The sequence below is a fragment of the Rhagoletis pomonella genome, unplaced genomic scaffold (genome assembly GCF_013731165.1).
Source record: "Rhagoletis pomonella isolate Grant_MI unplaced genomic scaffold, Rhpom_1.0 Rhpom_scaffold_00004, whole genome shotgun sequence".
Lineage (NCBI taxonomy): Eukaryota > Metazoa > Arthropoda > Insecta > Diptera > Tephritidae > Rhagoletis > Rhagoletis pomonella.
Genome location: NW_023458558.1, coordinates 2,233,584 through 2,248,406, shown reverse-complemented (window position 1 = coordinate 2,248,406; position 14,823 = coordinate 2,233,584). Strand labels below are relative to the sequence as shown.

Sequence of the window (14,823 nt, the reverse complement as noted above, 5' to 3'; positions counted from 1 at the left end):
GACAATTTTTTCATTGTCTGCTTTGATTTCATTCGTGTTGTTCAATTTTTGGAAATATCTCTCTGTTTTTTTGCAATTTGGGTCAGCAAAATTAAAGAATTGATAGTAAGTGCAACAGGTAAATGAAACTTGTGTAAATAAGTTAAAACCAAAGTAAGTTAAGTGCGGAATTTCTACAAGCAACAGTGGCAGAGAAGCAGTCGACATCCTCTTGAATTGGGAAAGACAGCGGAAACATAAAAATCTTGATTTGCCTAATTTGGGGTTAAAAGCGAAGATCGCGAGTGGGCTCTTACCAATATTCAGCCAACACTAGCAATTTAGCAATCGGTCATTCCGAAATCGTATGGAAAGTAGTTGAAATACAAACGTGCTGTGTGTTAGTTGTGTAGCGCCAAGTGCTTAGAAAACAAGTGCATACATTTGGAACAAGCGTGCATTATTGCAATTAGTAAACGCCCAATATGCCGCCCGTTCAGTAAGCCATTTATAACATACGTCTTAATACCAGATCATAACAGGTTTAACCTTGTAAATTGGAGCACCAACAAACATCAAACCAACTTAGTTCGGTGTCTGCATTCCAATCGATTTCATTCATTTGCTTATTATGAATGACGCCCACGTCAAAAAGCTTGGTAGTATGTACTGGTGCACTGTATTGTAGTGTATAATTGAAAATTCCGCAGCATAGAATGCACTATTTTTAATACACTTACACATAATTTTCAAATTTCAATGGACATAGTAGCAGCAAAGGCTTGTGAACGCAATCTCTAATTAAAACGCTTGCCCACCCCAGATGTATTTGCTCATCAATGACGTCATCCACCAACACAAAATTCTATTTATAGCCAAGTATCTTAATTTTTTTACTATGGATATTCATACATATGTACGCAAATTGCTACATACCTACAAACATAAAAATAAAACCAAATGGATTTGGCTACATGTGCTTGGATCATTCATTGATCGTATAAAAAAAATCGTTGCTTTCAAACACTAAATGTTTGGCTGGAAGTATAAAACCTATTTATTCATATTCATATTCATCTTTATTCAGTCTATGATTTACAATCTTACAGACTAGATGTAGGCTAAAAAGTATTAACGGTGACTAGTATATGTACAATTACGAAAATAGGTTTCAAGAGTTGATTTAAAAAGACTTCTTGGAAACGAAAAGTCGATATCTAAGCTCTTTGAGATATTGTTAAATTCCACAAGGCCTCGAAAAATAGGCGCAAAAGATGAGTAGTTAGTCCTAACGGCAGGAACGTAAAAGGGGATGTGAGAGCGGTATATTTAAGTAAACTATATTCACATAACTGAAGGCTATATGTACTACAAACGCCTTCACTGCGAGTTTGATTGTTATTTAATTAAAGCCAAACATGACATGATATAATCCTACATGCATATTATTCTTGATGCATGTATACATCTACATGTGTGTACATACATACATATACATATACTAGGCTATCCATATATTCGCATATCCGTTCGGATATTCGTACACCCGTATATTCTGTTTATATCCGGATATTCTAGAAGTTTTGAAGAGATTAGTAAAATTGTTCTCTACTGTGTTGCAAAATAAATTATAGTACACTCATTACTACGCAAATAATTGGTATCGAAAATCCGGATATCCGGATAAATAATTTCCGTTCATTTTGTTATCCGGATATTAGAATTTTTTAATCACGAGACCGAAAATAACTATTAAATATCAGTATTTTTAAATCATTATTTCTTAAATCAATAACAATCGTAAAATTTTGGATTTTTATTTTTTCGATCATTTTTACCGAGAAAATTATGTCTGCATTTTTGACTTTAAAATTATATATGATGATCAAGGCGAATTTATATAATTATGCCGCCAAAGCAAGACCAAAATACGTGTAAATTTTTATTTGTGTACGCCTGCTATCACCTTATATTAATTCGCCTCGATGATGATAAATAAAACTGAAAATAAAGGTTAAAGAAAAATCGAAGAAATAAAATTCATAAATTAAAAAATATAAATACAATTTTAAAAATTTAATCTTAGTTTTTAATATAAAGATCATAACCGTTACGGTCCCCGATTCGAATAACCGGATAGACCTCCCAGCCCTAATACATTAAACATGAACATACATACATATATATGTACATCGTCAGTCTGAGAAAAAATATGTTTTTAAATTCTTTGAACTTCTGCCAATTTGTGAGTAATCTCCCCACAGGCATAACCGCAGTATGTACAAATATGCATTCATATGTATACCATAAGTAGGTGAGACCGAAATCTTCTTTCTGACGGGGAGTCACATCAATGTCTTTACAAATGGATACACAAAGTACACGTACTATGTATGATTGTATACATATGCATATGCATATAACTATATGACATTGTACCCATACATATAGCTGCCCTTTTTATGTCACTGAATTGCAATAAATTATGTTGGAGCTCACAATCATATGTATATATATACTTATGTGAATGCGAGTAATAAAGGCTTCATTTGAATATGGAGCGCGCTTGCCACCATCTGTCTACCGCAAAGCTTTGACACATTGAGCGAGTTGTATTTTCTATTTGCAATATTCTCGATGGTCACGCCATTCCGTGCAGCACACGGCCGTTATCCATTTTAGTAGCGCACCTTCAGTTTGCCCTGATTTAGTTTCTATGTGATCTGTGGGCGAACAACTTTCGGTTTAGAAACGCAAGCGAAATTCAAAATATTTTCATAAATTATTAAAATCACCTGGTGGTTAGTTGGTGTTCATGGTAGTGATGCAATTGCTCATATTTGTACATTAATCTTTGCATAATATACATATTTCATTGTTTATCAAAGCTCTATTAAACAAAAAAAAAAACAGGTAAAAGTAGTCGTCGTCCAAAATAAAAGGCAACTTTTTAAATAATATCATAGTGAAGATCCGATTATAGCGGTTACACATTTTAAACAAAATATAGGTATGTATATTGTGAAGCTTAGCTTCTTGGTATGAAATCCGCAACCCGACAGAGGAGTCACCTTACCTTGATGAACTTGAAGAAATGAAAAAAAGCATAAGCATAAAGGGGCTAAAAACAGACTATACTTTGCATTCGATGTAAGGCGTATTATTTTTATTTTGCTATCGCCGTGGTCCGAAGTTAATCAACAACTTACGCTTACGGACACTATGAGTTACGGTCAAGGATCATCATATATGTATGTACATATCTAGGTACTTCTACAAACACTAAACGGAACAACGTGCTATTACAACAGCACTTAGGTAACTTAAGTTGCTTAAGCTTAAGTTAAGCAATTGCTTATAAACTCCAGCAATGCATAAGTCCATACCCAAAAATTATCGTTGAGGCATAAATACATAAGTATGCACATATATTTATTTTTAGGAAGTGACGCGGTTTTTTTTTTTATTGATAAAATAAATGTATGTATTTACATATGTAGAAGCTTATCAAAAAATATTTTTACACAAAGTTGAAGGTCGGTCACTTGTGAATACCATAAGTATTTCGTATGCGAAGGGAATACAAATGAATCACTTAGCATGTGGAAAATAAAGAAACAAACGATAAAAAAGAGTTTTCAAGACTTGTCGGTGTCGGCGAAGTTACTTATCAGTTTAGTGTAGACTAAACGTTAAAAGTGAACATTTAAGAATTTCAAACATTAAATATGCCTTCAAAAATAAAAATGTAACTTATAAAGTATAATAATTCAATAATTGACTCGAATTTCCTGTGAAAGGATAACAACAAATATATAAATTTTTTTTCTTTTTAGAGTACAAGCAGCTGACATGTCGCTAGCTGCTATGCATTGTGCCCGCTGTGCGGACGGATTCGAGCCCAACGAGAAGATCGTCAACTCGAACGGTGAACTCTGGCACACCCAGTGTTTTGTGTAAGTTGTAAACCACAAAATAAAATCATACACTTTTATTATTTAAATACTTCCTGTTTTGTTGCAGCTGTGCGCAATGCTTCCGACCTTTTGAAGATGGCATCTTCTACGAATTCGAAGGACGTAAATACTGTGAGCGTGATTTCCATGTGCTTTTCGCACCGTGTTGCAATAAGTGTGGCGAGTTCGTAATTGGACGTGTTATCAAAGCAATGGGCGCTAGCTGGCATCCACAGTGCTTCCGCTGCCAAATGTGTGCCAAAGAGTTGGCCGATACCGGCTTTATACGCAATCAGAATCGTGCCTTATGCCATGAGTGCAATGCCAAAGTGAAGGCCGAGATTACGGGTCGTTATATGTGCCATAAGTGTCAGTAAGTTGAATGCAATTGCTGAAGAGAGTAAAGGCTTTCTTTTGTGTTTGAAGTATTTTAAAAATTTACGAATTTCTGCATAATTGCAGCGGCGTAATAGACGACGCGCCCTTGCGTTTTCGTGGCGAAGTCTATCACGGCTATCATTTTAACTGCACTGCCTGTGGTGTGGAGCTGGACTCGACAGCACGTGAAGTCAAGAGCCGACCGGGCTTAACGGCCAACGATATGGTAAGGACCTGAGGCTACACTATTACACACGCATATACATCTGCTAGTATTTCCATTTTTTGTTAATATCTTTAGAACGAATTGTATTGCTTACGCTGTCACGACAAGATGGGTATACCGATTTGTGGTGCATGCCGACGTCCGATCGAGGAACGAGTTGTCACCGCTTTAGGCAAGCATTGGCATGTGGAGGTGAATTTTTAATTTTATTTTATTTTCACAACTTCGTATTTTTTAACAAAGCTATAACGTTCATATTTCGTTGTTTTCTTATTGTGCGTTTTTTTTATAGCATTTTGTGTGCGCCAAATGCGAAAAACCATTCTTGGGCCATCGGCATTACGAAAAGCGCGGTTTGGCCTATTGTGAGACACATTACCACCAATTGTTCGGCAATTTATGCTTCGTTTGCAATCAAGTCATAGCAGGCGATGGTAATTTTATACAATTTTGGCTGACATGCACAATATACTAATATTTTTGATTTGGCTTAATTATAGTATTCACTGCACTCAATAAAGCTTGGTGTGTGCATCATTTCGCTTGCTCCGTTTGTGATATGAAAATGACGCAGAAATCCAAATTTTACGAATACGATGAGAAGCCCGTTTGCAAGAAATGCTACGAACGTTTTCCAAGCGAATTAAGGCAACGTTTGCGCAAGGCCCACGAAATGTCCATGAAGAAGAACTTTTAAGTGCTCGCCTTTTATTGTCTATATTGAGAATATATTTTGAAAATGCAGACTTCTAATCTGCAAAAATTACTGTGCGCGGAATGCGGCAGGGAAGTCAGAGAGCCAAGCATATACGATATTTTCAAATCGAAGATTATTCCTTTCACCATTACGAATAACTTAATTAAGTGCCTACAAATTTCATATTTATATTACGTAACAACATACTGTAATAGCCACAGTCTAATTTATAAATTATAAGCACAAACGCAAATATTTATGCGTACAGAGTAAAAGAAAAAATAGTCAATATTATTTATACATATGTAAAGTACAGCAGCAGTTACGCAGAGGACTGAAAAGAATACACATAAAAACAGCTTCCATTACAATTTATTTAAAACATAAGTGTACTGTAAATGCCAACATATCCGAATAAAACTAAACCTTTACAGATAAGGCGAAAAGTTACTACTGCCACCGTATCTACAAAATAACTTTTTAAGTCTTCATCTTATTAATTTTGCGTTGTGGTTTTTTTAGTGCCCTTCTTTTTGTCCTTTCCCTGTAGGATTGTACGCTGCTGTCTTTTGCTCAGCCATTTGATATTTAATGAACAATTTGAATAAATAGTTTTATAAAGATTAGATATATTGCTCTTAATTATTAACATTTTTTCAAGTACGTCTGTTGTTATTAAATGTATTTAAAACTATTCCGCAGCTAACTAAATAATAAACATAAAAATGTATGTACGCAGCTTTGCCGTGAAACCACAGAGCATTGCGAAAAATAATTTATTTTACATTTATTACAATTAATTAGTGTTTCTTTTTAATTTCTTTTTGTGTATCGGTCATGTTCTATAGTAAAGAGTGTAGAAGTTTATTTAATTGTATAATGGACGTAACAAAACAATAAATAGAGTAAAATATTTTAACAATATTTAAATTGGGCTATTGTGGGCAAAGTGCTTAATTGCTAAAAATATTGATATTCGAGTACTTTTCTAAGATCAATTAAAAGTGGAAGAATCGTGGTTCCACGTTGGAAGATACAAATACTTTCAATTGTCTGCTATGAATTTAATATTTGCTAAGTATATACCACCCATGCTTTTTGAAATATTTCTGAACTTAAAGTGTGGCATGTATGCACTAAAAGTGGTCAGGGTAGTATATTTACTGTTCAAAAACTCTTGAACATCAGCCATAATAGATACATGCATACTTCATTAAAAAGTTGGTTAAATAAACATACTGAACTATGTATGTTATAGTCTAACAGCTTACAAAAAATAAACACAAGCAAGCTCGATAACAACCACCTCACATTAAGCAGCTAAAATTCATGTTTAAGATTGCACTTATTACTTAAATCGTAATGTTTAACATAACCTCCATATACGACGCCACAGAGTACATAGGTTGTATGTACTAGAAAATTTTAAAACTAATTACAAAATAGTCTTACCGAAATGCATTTATATTGGAGTACAAGGCGAAAGTGAATTAAAACATGATAACGTATTTGAGAATTTTAGCTTCTCCTTACCTCCTTCAAAATCTTGTTAACCTCATACATATATGTATGTATGTATTTAATATATTTTAAACTCTTCCCCTTATTACTTAAATTTTGCCAACAATTCGTCGATTAAGCTAACATCACGCACGGCAATCAAACCATCTTTATTGCATTTAAGGTTTTCAATTTCCTCGCCCTCCTCCAGATAGCTTAATGCTATTGGTTTGCATTCGTTGATGCTTGCGCGATAACTAAAAATATTACCGCCTAAAGATCGCAATATAGCTTGTGGTGCGCAAGTGTCCCATTTGAATGTGGAACCCTTACTCAGCAAATACAAATCTACTTCCCAGGTGATCACTTTTACTGCTTTATGACCAGCGCCAGCGGCAAATGCGAACTCATAGCCTAAATCCATGATGCGTTGAAGAATATCACCATTCTCAGAGCTGGAGAATATGCCTAACCGATTGTCACGCGTTGGTCGCTCAAATTGACAATTGTTCGCATGCAATTCCGGTAAACAAATACCCCAAAACACTAGCGAACGATATACATTTTCGTCTAATTTATTATGGAAGGGCTGCGATACAACTCCTATAACAGGCTCACCAGTCGTGCGATCGTACACGCCAACCAGCACGGTTACACAGTCTAAGCCGGTTGAAGTTATACCTGGGAAGTCTGTGAAAATGGTATCCCCTGAAATATACTCAGCAGTGCCATCTGGTGATAAAGAAGAGTGTTGCCTGGTTAGACCAGAAAGTTATAACCAAAAATCTCATATACTTGCCAATTGGATCTATCCAAATACCCAAATTGCTATAATCTAGGTCTGCTGGCAGTGCTGGTATTTCGCCAAGAACCTCTTCTTCGTATGCTACATCGCGATGTACTTCACTAGCAAGTATTTCCGCTGCTTCAGCTGCAACGTAAAAAACTTGCATTAATATATACATATGTACATACAAAAGACAAATGTGAAAAATGCAAATACTTACCATTTAGTATCGCTGCCAGACACTGCGCTGTTTCCTCTGCCGTTTCGCCCACTACAATAGTCACTGACTCTCCCTCTACATTGGTGAAGTTTGGCGACTCTTCACCTTTAATGCCTTCCCGCATGGCAGGAAACTAGGGTAGAAACAGGGGAAGGATATATTAAATATCTTTATTAATACACCATTAGATGTTACTTACCAACTCACAAATATCGTGTTTGATAGTTTCTTGAATTAGCACATCAGCGAGGGTTTTAAAATCGTGTTCAAAGCGGGCATTCGCATCCGGTCCAGTTTTTTCCTGCACCAACAACTTAAGCAGAGCTTCATTGGAACGGCAGACACGCGCAATATTGGCTGCCTTCTCAGCTGCGTTGATGAGTTGCTGTAGAAGATGTGGCTCCATTTTTTTTTTTTGTCAATTTTATTCCGGAAACGGCAGTGGTTATGTGTATGAAAATCTGAAGTAATGCTTGGCTTAATTCAATTAGCGGGTATACAATTCGTTCGAACGAGTGGCCTTGACGAATCACTTTTTATTATTGTGTGTATTTTGTATGCGGTTTTTTTTATATGTATATGTCCTCTTCACTGTTTTAGTTTTTGTTTATAAAAATATTAGCACCGAATTGTATAAATTTGTATATGCGGCACAGTGTTTCCTTTAAAATAGCCCTGATTTGTACAACCTTTTACATTCGTAGAAAACTATAGTCCGTTTTTAGGCGACCACAAAAGTGTTGGACAATGATCGGAAGTTAAAGTTAATTAACATTGAATCGAAAGATTTATAAACATCAATTTCATGTTTGGTTTTCAAATATCATATAACTTTAATCTAGCATCACATAATGTATGTAACATTTTGTAATTAATTTTTTTTAAGAATATTTGATCTTACACAACACTGAATTTGATCCAAGTCAAGATGCCAGATGTAAAATTTATAAAGATTTTATATTGCGGTTAGACATGATAGCAGCTGGCAATAGGACCTGCGTGATATTCCCAAAGAAGGTAAATCCAAAGACCTTACCTTCTTTTATTTCACCCAATAATTGAAAAGTTGCCGTATTGAACTTTCGTAAACTGTACATAAGTCTAAATGGATTAACTTTTAGCGTCTTGACATAAATCAATCGTAATACTGTACCGTGTGAGAATATCTAAGTTACGGACTACAACTCCAGAAAAATTCTGGATTGCTGAGTTTACATTTACATCGCCCTCTGATAATGAGCAAAATGCACTACACAGTACATACACCGCGATGCGAAGACCATGTCATTTCGCCGTTTTATGTCTGCACAGACGGTCTGTGTAAAATCCAAAAATTTTGATTTTGGTCGCCGATGTATTTTGCCCTACAAGAAATCTTACTGGCAAATGACCGGTCACCTGACGGTCAGTGCTGATGCAATAATGCTGCAATTTCCTCATCAGACATTCGGTGGTAAGCTGACTCGAGTTTACGTACCAGCGGCTTTACGTTCCCCACTAGTTTCAGCATTAGTCTATAAGCCTTCTCTAAAGCGTAGTCTGGTAACCTCAATTTAGGAAGTGTTCGGAAACATTTTCTTCTCACTTTTGATTGCTTTCTATTTACTTTTCGATGTGTATTTTGAAACAAGATTTGTCGGTATTTTTGTTTTTATACAATCCTCCAAAACCATACCATGGGGCTGATGATTTGCGGCCCCCATCAGACAAGGCAACTTTTAACCACCAAAACACAAAGTTACAGCGCACAATCGCCTCTTATCGCTCTTCTTCGTACAAGCCTTTGTGGAAATGTGTGCGTAGACGCTCTCGTGGCAGTCTCTGCGTTTGGAGCAGCTTCATATCAGAATTGGAGCTTCTGATTCCAGTTCTCATTTTGCTTTCGCCTACTGACAACGTCGCTTAAAACGTAACTACTGCGTCGTTCTTTGTCAGCGTCGGTTCAGTTAATTTTGTGTATATTACTGCTGGTAAACGCCTGTTCGCCAACTTCATAAGCACTGGAATTTATTTTCATATCGGGCGCTATGTAATCTGTGTTTCTATTTTAATATTGCTTTAATACCTTATACATATATTCCCACAATTCTAATACATTATTTTCGCACAAATAATGTGTTTTAACATCTATAAGTGATAAATGAAAGAAAGTAAATTGCCTCCATCAAAGATTGGCATGAGCTAATACCCGCTGAGCAGTTACCGCCCACTCGCCGATCACTTGCAATTGTACACCCACGTTGTTAAAGCTGTCTGTCGTATTTTATGGTGTGACTTTAAAAGAGACTATACAATTTCTACTTGCTTCGTTTAGGAGGTTTAATCAGCTAAGCATTACAAACTCATAAACACTGACGCCATAGCTTGATATTTCGAATACACTATAGTCTGCCCGTATTAAACACACATATGCATTAAATTTATACTAAAATATCGGTTGTAAGCATTTTGCCTTAACATTGAAACGGAATTGTGTTTTGTGGGCGAACGAGGACATCTTTTGCGGAAGTGGAGGTAGTTTCTACTGGGCGTACGGTTTTGTGTGCCTCTAGATATACCAAGTTTTTGTTCGCACGCACGAATTGTAACCGACCCACCACCATAACCACCCAAAAACTACTAAATAAAATAAATATAAAAGTGATTTAACGACGTAACGTTCGCTGAAGCTAACGTCCTGCACAATAATTTTGCATTTAAATTAAGTTTTTAATACAACCACAAGCACAACACACCATCTGAAACATGGATTTAAAGTTCGTCAATGTCATAATATTGGGCTTCGGCTTTATGTTCGTATTCACGGCCTTCCAAACTATGGGTAACATTGAGGTAAGAATGTGTTGTAGTTGCTTTAACTAACTTTTTCATATGGACATACATATGTATTATATCCTTGACTTTAATTGCGCGCATCCTTGACATACAGTGAGGACGTTAAATGTGTTGTCTGTCGCTATACCTACATAACATATGCATACAAATATTGTTGCCTTAATAAAGAAATGCCTTAGGTAAAATTTTTGGTTTCTTTACGGAATAATTGAAAACAACTTAACACAAATTTCAGTCCCCTAGTTTTTTATAAAAAGCTGCAACTCTAATTTGATGCTGTAGAAATTCTTTATAAGTTATATAGCTATATAAGTTTTTGATGCAACTTTGAACAAAGCTGGAGTTTGAAATATATATTAGTAACAAGTTATATAAGTTAAGCTTGTATACATGTGTACCTATTATATGTTACCTACTATGTATCGTTCGCTAAGTGGAAGATCGCCCAATCTCAGCAAATAGTTGAAGAACGCCCAATTTAAGAATGGGTTGAACAATTCAATATTTCAGAAATTGGTGAATAAACTTAATCTTCGAGTACGACTGAATGTATGTAATTAAAATTGTTAAATGTATTGCAGAAAAATGCTAATAACATTTTAATTATTAATACTATTTTATAGGACATATTCTAAGAAAACTGATAACTGCCAGTACTGCATCCGTATTTCATTTTTCTTGCTCTCCACCACTCTTAACTATGCAAGTACATAGATAAATACGCAGGTCCTGTAAATATACATTCTTATGTACATGAAAACATATCGTCGGTGATACTGCAAAACGGTCTATGTCCATTGGTACCCTTGACACTTATATGGTCTCTTACTTACACCGGAATGCATTTGCAAATCGTTACAGCCTAATAAGCGAATGACATAACTGTCTACCTTTGGCTGATGAAGAGGAACGATTGCCAGAAGCGATCAGATACAGATATCAGACCGATTAAGCACCAGAAGTAAGTACCATAGACAGTCATTCCCACGACAGCCGGTTCTACGTACCGGAATGACTCGGGTTTCACCCGACCAAGGGCTGTTGTTTCGGCGATCTAACCCCGTTTAGGTCGGCGAAGTATCTCAGAAGTTGTCCGTCCATAGGGCAACATTCACTACGCATTCTCCTACTCAGGGCTGGCATCGAGTCAAACCCTGGGCCAGAAATATACACCTGCTGTGTATGCCGAAGACGTTTACACCACAACTCCACCTCAGTCAAGTGTAATGCCTGCGAGGGGTGGAGTCACCTCAGGGTCTGCTCGGGATTACGGACACACAGACAGTGGACCACGTCGTACGTGGCCCCCTGTTGCTCAAATAGAGCAGCCTCCACGGCAACCCACAGTCCGCCCGTGCAGCCCCACACACTCACACAGCAACCACACACAGTCGCCACAACACAACAACATACCACAGCCACCACAGACCACATAACACACACAACCGCACCACCACCCACACGCCGCCGCCAACAACTCTTGGTTCCCCCTACAATCTGCACGGTATGTCAGACCAGAATATTCCGTAATGTGACATCAGTCAAATGCAACACCTGCCTTGGCTGGTGCCACTTTAGGGCATGTTCAGGTCTGCGCACCACGCGAGATTGGACGGGGAACTTCGAGGGCCCGTGTTGCGCTGCCCGGTCGCAGGCATCAATTGCGACGCCCCCCAATACCACCACAAGGAGGCAATCACCCCAGCAGCACACACAGCCAACGGCGGCAAGAACTTACACCTCACTAACACCCCACATCACAACACGTCTCCCGAACCACATGAAGCTCCTCCAATTCAACTGTAACGGGCTACAGAGCAAGATTGAGGAGATAACCGCCTTTATGTGTCGGCATGGTATATTAATAGCTGCGGTCCAAGAGACGAAGTTGCACAGCAATTCAACTTTGTTGAATTGTGCCGGGTACAACGTGCACCGTCGAGATCGCGAGCGAGATAATGGTGGTGGCTTAGCGTTCATCACGCACCACACCGTGCAGTATCGTCTTATCGAAGCAGACATCGACCGCAGGGATACCACCCTAGAATGTCAGGGCATCGCTATCCGGTCAGGCGATGTCGAGCTCGAAATATTTAATATATACATACCCCCTGTCACCTGCTGCCCGGCAGGATATCACCCTGATATAGGTGCGCTCCTCAGAGGTGAAAACCGTATGGTAGTAGGTGACTTTAATGCGCACCACGATCTTTGGCACTCAAGCCTGTCAAACGATCGTAGGGGAACAGACTTGGCTGAGCAGATAGACGATTCGACATTCTGCACAATGAACGACGACGCACCCACCAGGATTATGGGTAACTGCAGTAGCTCGCCAGACATCACAATAGTCAGCGCTGGTCTGATAAACAGCATAACGTGGCGACCTATGCTGACTCTAGCATCAGACCATCTACCCATAGTCATCTCGATTGATAAACCAACCGACTTTGCCTCCGCCAAACACCGGACCTATGTCAACTTTTCCAAAGCTGACTGGAAAGGTTACGCGGAGTTTACTGAAAACACCTTCACATCGCTCCCCACACCAACCGACGTCCACCTCGGTGAACGTAAGTTCCGCAGGGCTATCACTGCTGCTGCAGCCCGCTTCATACCGGCAGGGTGCATATCGGACCCACGTCCAAACTTCCCTGCCGAAGCGGCCGTTTTAGCAAATGAGCGTGATAGCCTTCGTCAGGCCGATCCCGGAGATCCCCGTATCAGGGATCTCAACGCGGAGATTCGGCAACTTGTAAACGTACATAAGCGGAAGAAGTGGGAGGAGCATCTGAAGACTTGCAACTTCACCTCTGGTGTGAGCAAGCTTTGGTCAACCGTGAGGTCATTGTCTAATCCGACGAAGCACGACGACAGAGTCGAAATTTCCTTCGGCGACCATGCTTCGTCGGACCCGGAGCGATGCGCGAGCTATTTTAGCCGGCAGTTCATACTGCATCCTCCGGTGGACAAAGCCAAGCGTCGAGTGACCAGAAGGCTGCACAAACTGCCAACAAATTGTGCCCCCCTTGCTTTCACTTGCGGTGAAGTTCAGGTGGCCATCGGGAAGGCGAAAGCCTCCAAAGCCATGGGTCCCGACGGTATATGCATGCTGATGCTGAAAAATTTGGGTCCTGCGGGGGTAGCGTACCTAACGGAGGTCCTCAATTTGTCAATGGCCACTCTCATCATCCCAGACATCTGGAAGGTGGGGAGAGTGGTCCCACTGCTCAAACCGGGGAAACCTGCAAACAAAGGAGATTCGTATCGTCCGATTACACTCCTTTCCCCGGTAGCGAAGACACTCGAGGCCTTGCTACTCCCGTACTTCACAAATCACCTGACCCCAGCGAAGCATCAGCATGGTTTCCGTAAAGTGCACAGCACAACAACAGCACTTAACGCCATAAACACTCAGATAACTCGTGGCCTTAACCGTAACCGTCCCTGTGAGAGAACGATTCTAGTAGCGTTGGACCTGTCAAAGGCGTTTGACACCGTCTGCCATTCCACGCTACTAGAAGATATAGAGGCCTCCTCTCTCCCACAGAGGCTCAAACGGTGGTCGGCAAATTATCTAAGTGGTCGACATTCGTCGGTAATGTTCAGAGACAAAACGAGTAAGCAGCGAAAAATAAAACAGGGGGTTCCTCAGGGTGGTGTCCTTTCCCCGCTACTGTTTAACTTTTATATTTCAAAGCTCCCTCAACCACCAGAGGGAGTCTCGATTGTCTCTTATGCCGACGATTGCTCGATTATGGCGACTGGGAATGGAATTGATGACCTGTGTTCGAAAGTAAACGGCTATCTCTCCGAACTTTCTCGCTTCTTCACTGCAAAGTGTCTAGCCCTCTCCCCTACGAAATCCTCCGCGACCCTGTTCACAACCTGGACGAAGGAGGTCAGGCTACCGCTGGGGATTCACGTCGATGACACACCAATTCCGACGGTGAATAACCCCAAAATACTCGGAGTAACTTTCGACAGCCTGCTCTCCTTCTCTGCGCACTCAACCGCTATTGTCAATAAAGTACAGAGCCGCAACAAGGTCCTCAAGTCGCTAGCCGGCAGTACTTGGGGCAAAGACAAAGAAACGTTGCTGGCAACATACAAGGCAATAGGCCGGCCGGTTCTGAACTACGCAGCGCCAGTGTGGTCGCCTGGGACTAGTAGGACGCAGTGGACGAAGCTACAGACTGCACAAAACACCGCACTGAGGACAGCGACGGGATGCCTCCTGATGAC

The 14,823-nt window shown here is 39.4% G+C and overlaps 3 protein-coding genes across 10 annotated transcripts in view; 2 read left to right on the top strand and 1 right to left on the bottom strand.

The window, feature by feature from the left end:
• Positions 1-2: 2 nt before the first annotated feature.
• Positions 3-5,712, top strand: LOC118736805 (LIM and senescent cell antigen-like-containing domain protein 1). Of its 6 annotated transcripts, none has more exons than XM_036466847.1 (7): positions 3-105; positions 3,816-3,935; positions 4,003-4,308; positions 4,398-4,539; positions 4,615-4,731; positions 4,832-4,973; positions 5,040-5,712. In XM_036466847.1, exons 2-7 carry the CDS (start codon positions 3,832-3,834, stop codon positions 5,234-5,236), a joined length of 1,008 nt encoding a protein of 335 aa, XP_036322740.1. In that variant the 5' UTR covers positions 3-105; positions 3,816-3,831; the 3' UTR covers positions 5,237-5,712. The 6 variants fall into 6 exon arrangements, with proteins under 6 accessions (XP_036322740.1, XP_036322739.1, XP_036322738.1 ...); XM_036466846.1 differs by having other exon boundaries at positions 15-118; XM_036466845.1 differs by lacking the exon at positions 3-105 and adding an exon at positions 164-478.
• Positions 5,713-6,166: 454 nt separating this feature from the next.
• On the bottom strand, positions 6,167-8,538 carry LOC118736804 (inositol polyphosphate 1-phosphatase). Its single transcript, XM_036466843.1, has 4 exons — positions 7,943-8,538; positions 7,744-7,876; positions 7,536-7,667; positions 6,167-7,468 (listed from the first exon to the last, which is right to left on the bottom strand). Exons 1-4 carry the CDS (start codon positions 8,147-8,149, stop codon positions 6,843-6,845), a joined length of 1,098 nt encoding a protein of 365 aa, XP_036322736.1. The 5' UTR covers positions 8,150-8,538; the 3' UTR covers positions 6,167-6,842.
• An 847-nt stretch (positions 8,539-9,385) lies between these two features.
• The window catches only part of LOC118736801 (UNC93-like protein MFSD11), a 49,465-nt gene continuing 44,027 nt past the window's right edge, over positions 9,386-14,823 (top strand). The window contains exons 1-2 of one of the 3 annotated variants that reach the window (XM_036466840.1): positions 9,386-9,713; positions 10,058-10,575. In XM_036466840.1, coding sequence (XP_036322733.1) covers positions 10,489-10,575 — 87 coding nt within the window. In that variant the 5' untranslated portion in view covers positions 9,386-9,713; positions 10,058-10,488. Of the gene's footprint in view, positions 9,995-10,057; positions 10,576-14,823 lie in introns of all 3 variants that reach the window. The other 2 variants (XM_036466838.1, XM_036466837.1) reach the window with 2 other exon arrangements.

Bases quoted from the DNA above. Each gene is read 5' to 3' on its own strand.
- LOC118736804 (XM_036466843.1), bottom strand. From the start codon at position 8,149: ATGGAGCCACATCTTCTACAGCAACTCATCAACGCAGCTGAGAAGGCA. The intron at 7,877-7,942 runs GTAAGTAACATC...TTTCTACCCTAG, and splicing joins AACACGATATTTGTGAGTTG to TTTCCTGCCATGCGGGAAGG. The intron at 7,469-7,535 runs GCAAGTATATGA...CTTTATCACCAG, and splicing joins TATTTGGATAGATCCAATTG to ATGGCACTGCTGAGTATATT.
- LOC118736805 (XM_036466844.1), top strand. From the start codon at position 3,708: ATGCCTTCAAAAATAAAAAT. The intron at 3,728-3,815 runs GTAACTTATAAA...TTTTCTTTTTAG, and splicing joins ATGCCTTCAAAAATAAAAAT to AGTACAAGCAGCTGACATGT. The intron at 4,309-4,397 runs GTAAGTTGAATG...GCATAATTGCAG, and splicing joins TATATGTGCCATAAGTGTCA to CGGCGTAATAGACGACGCGC.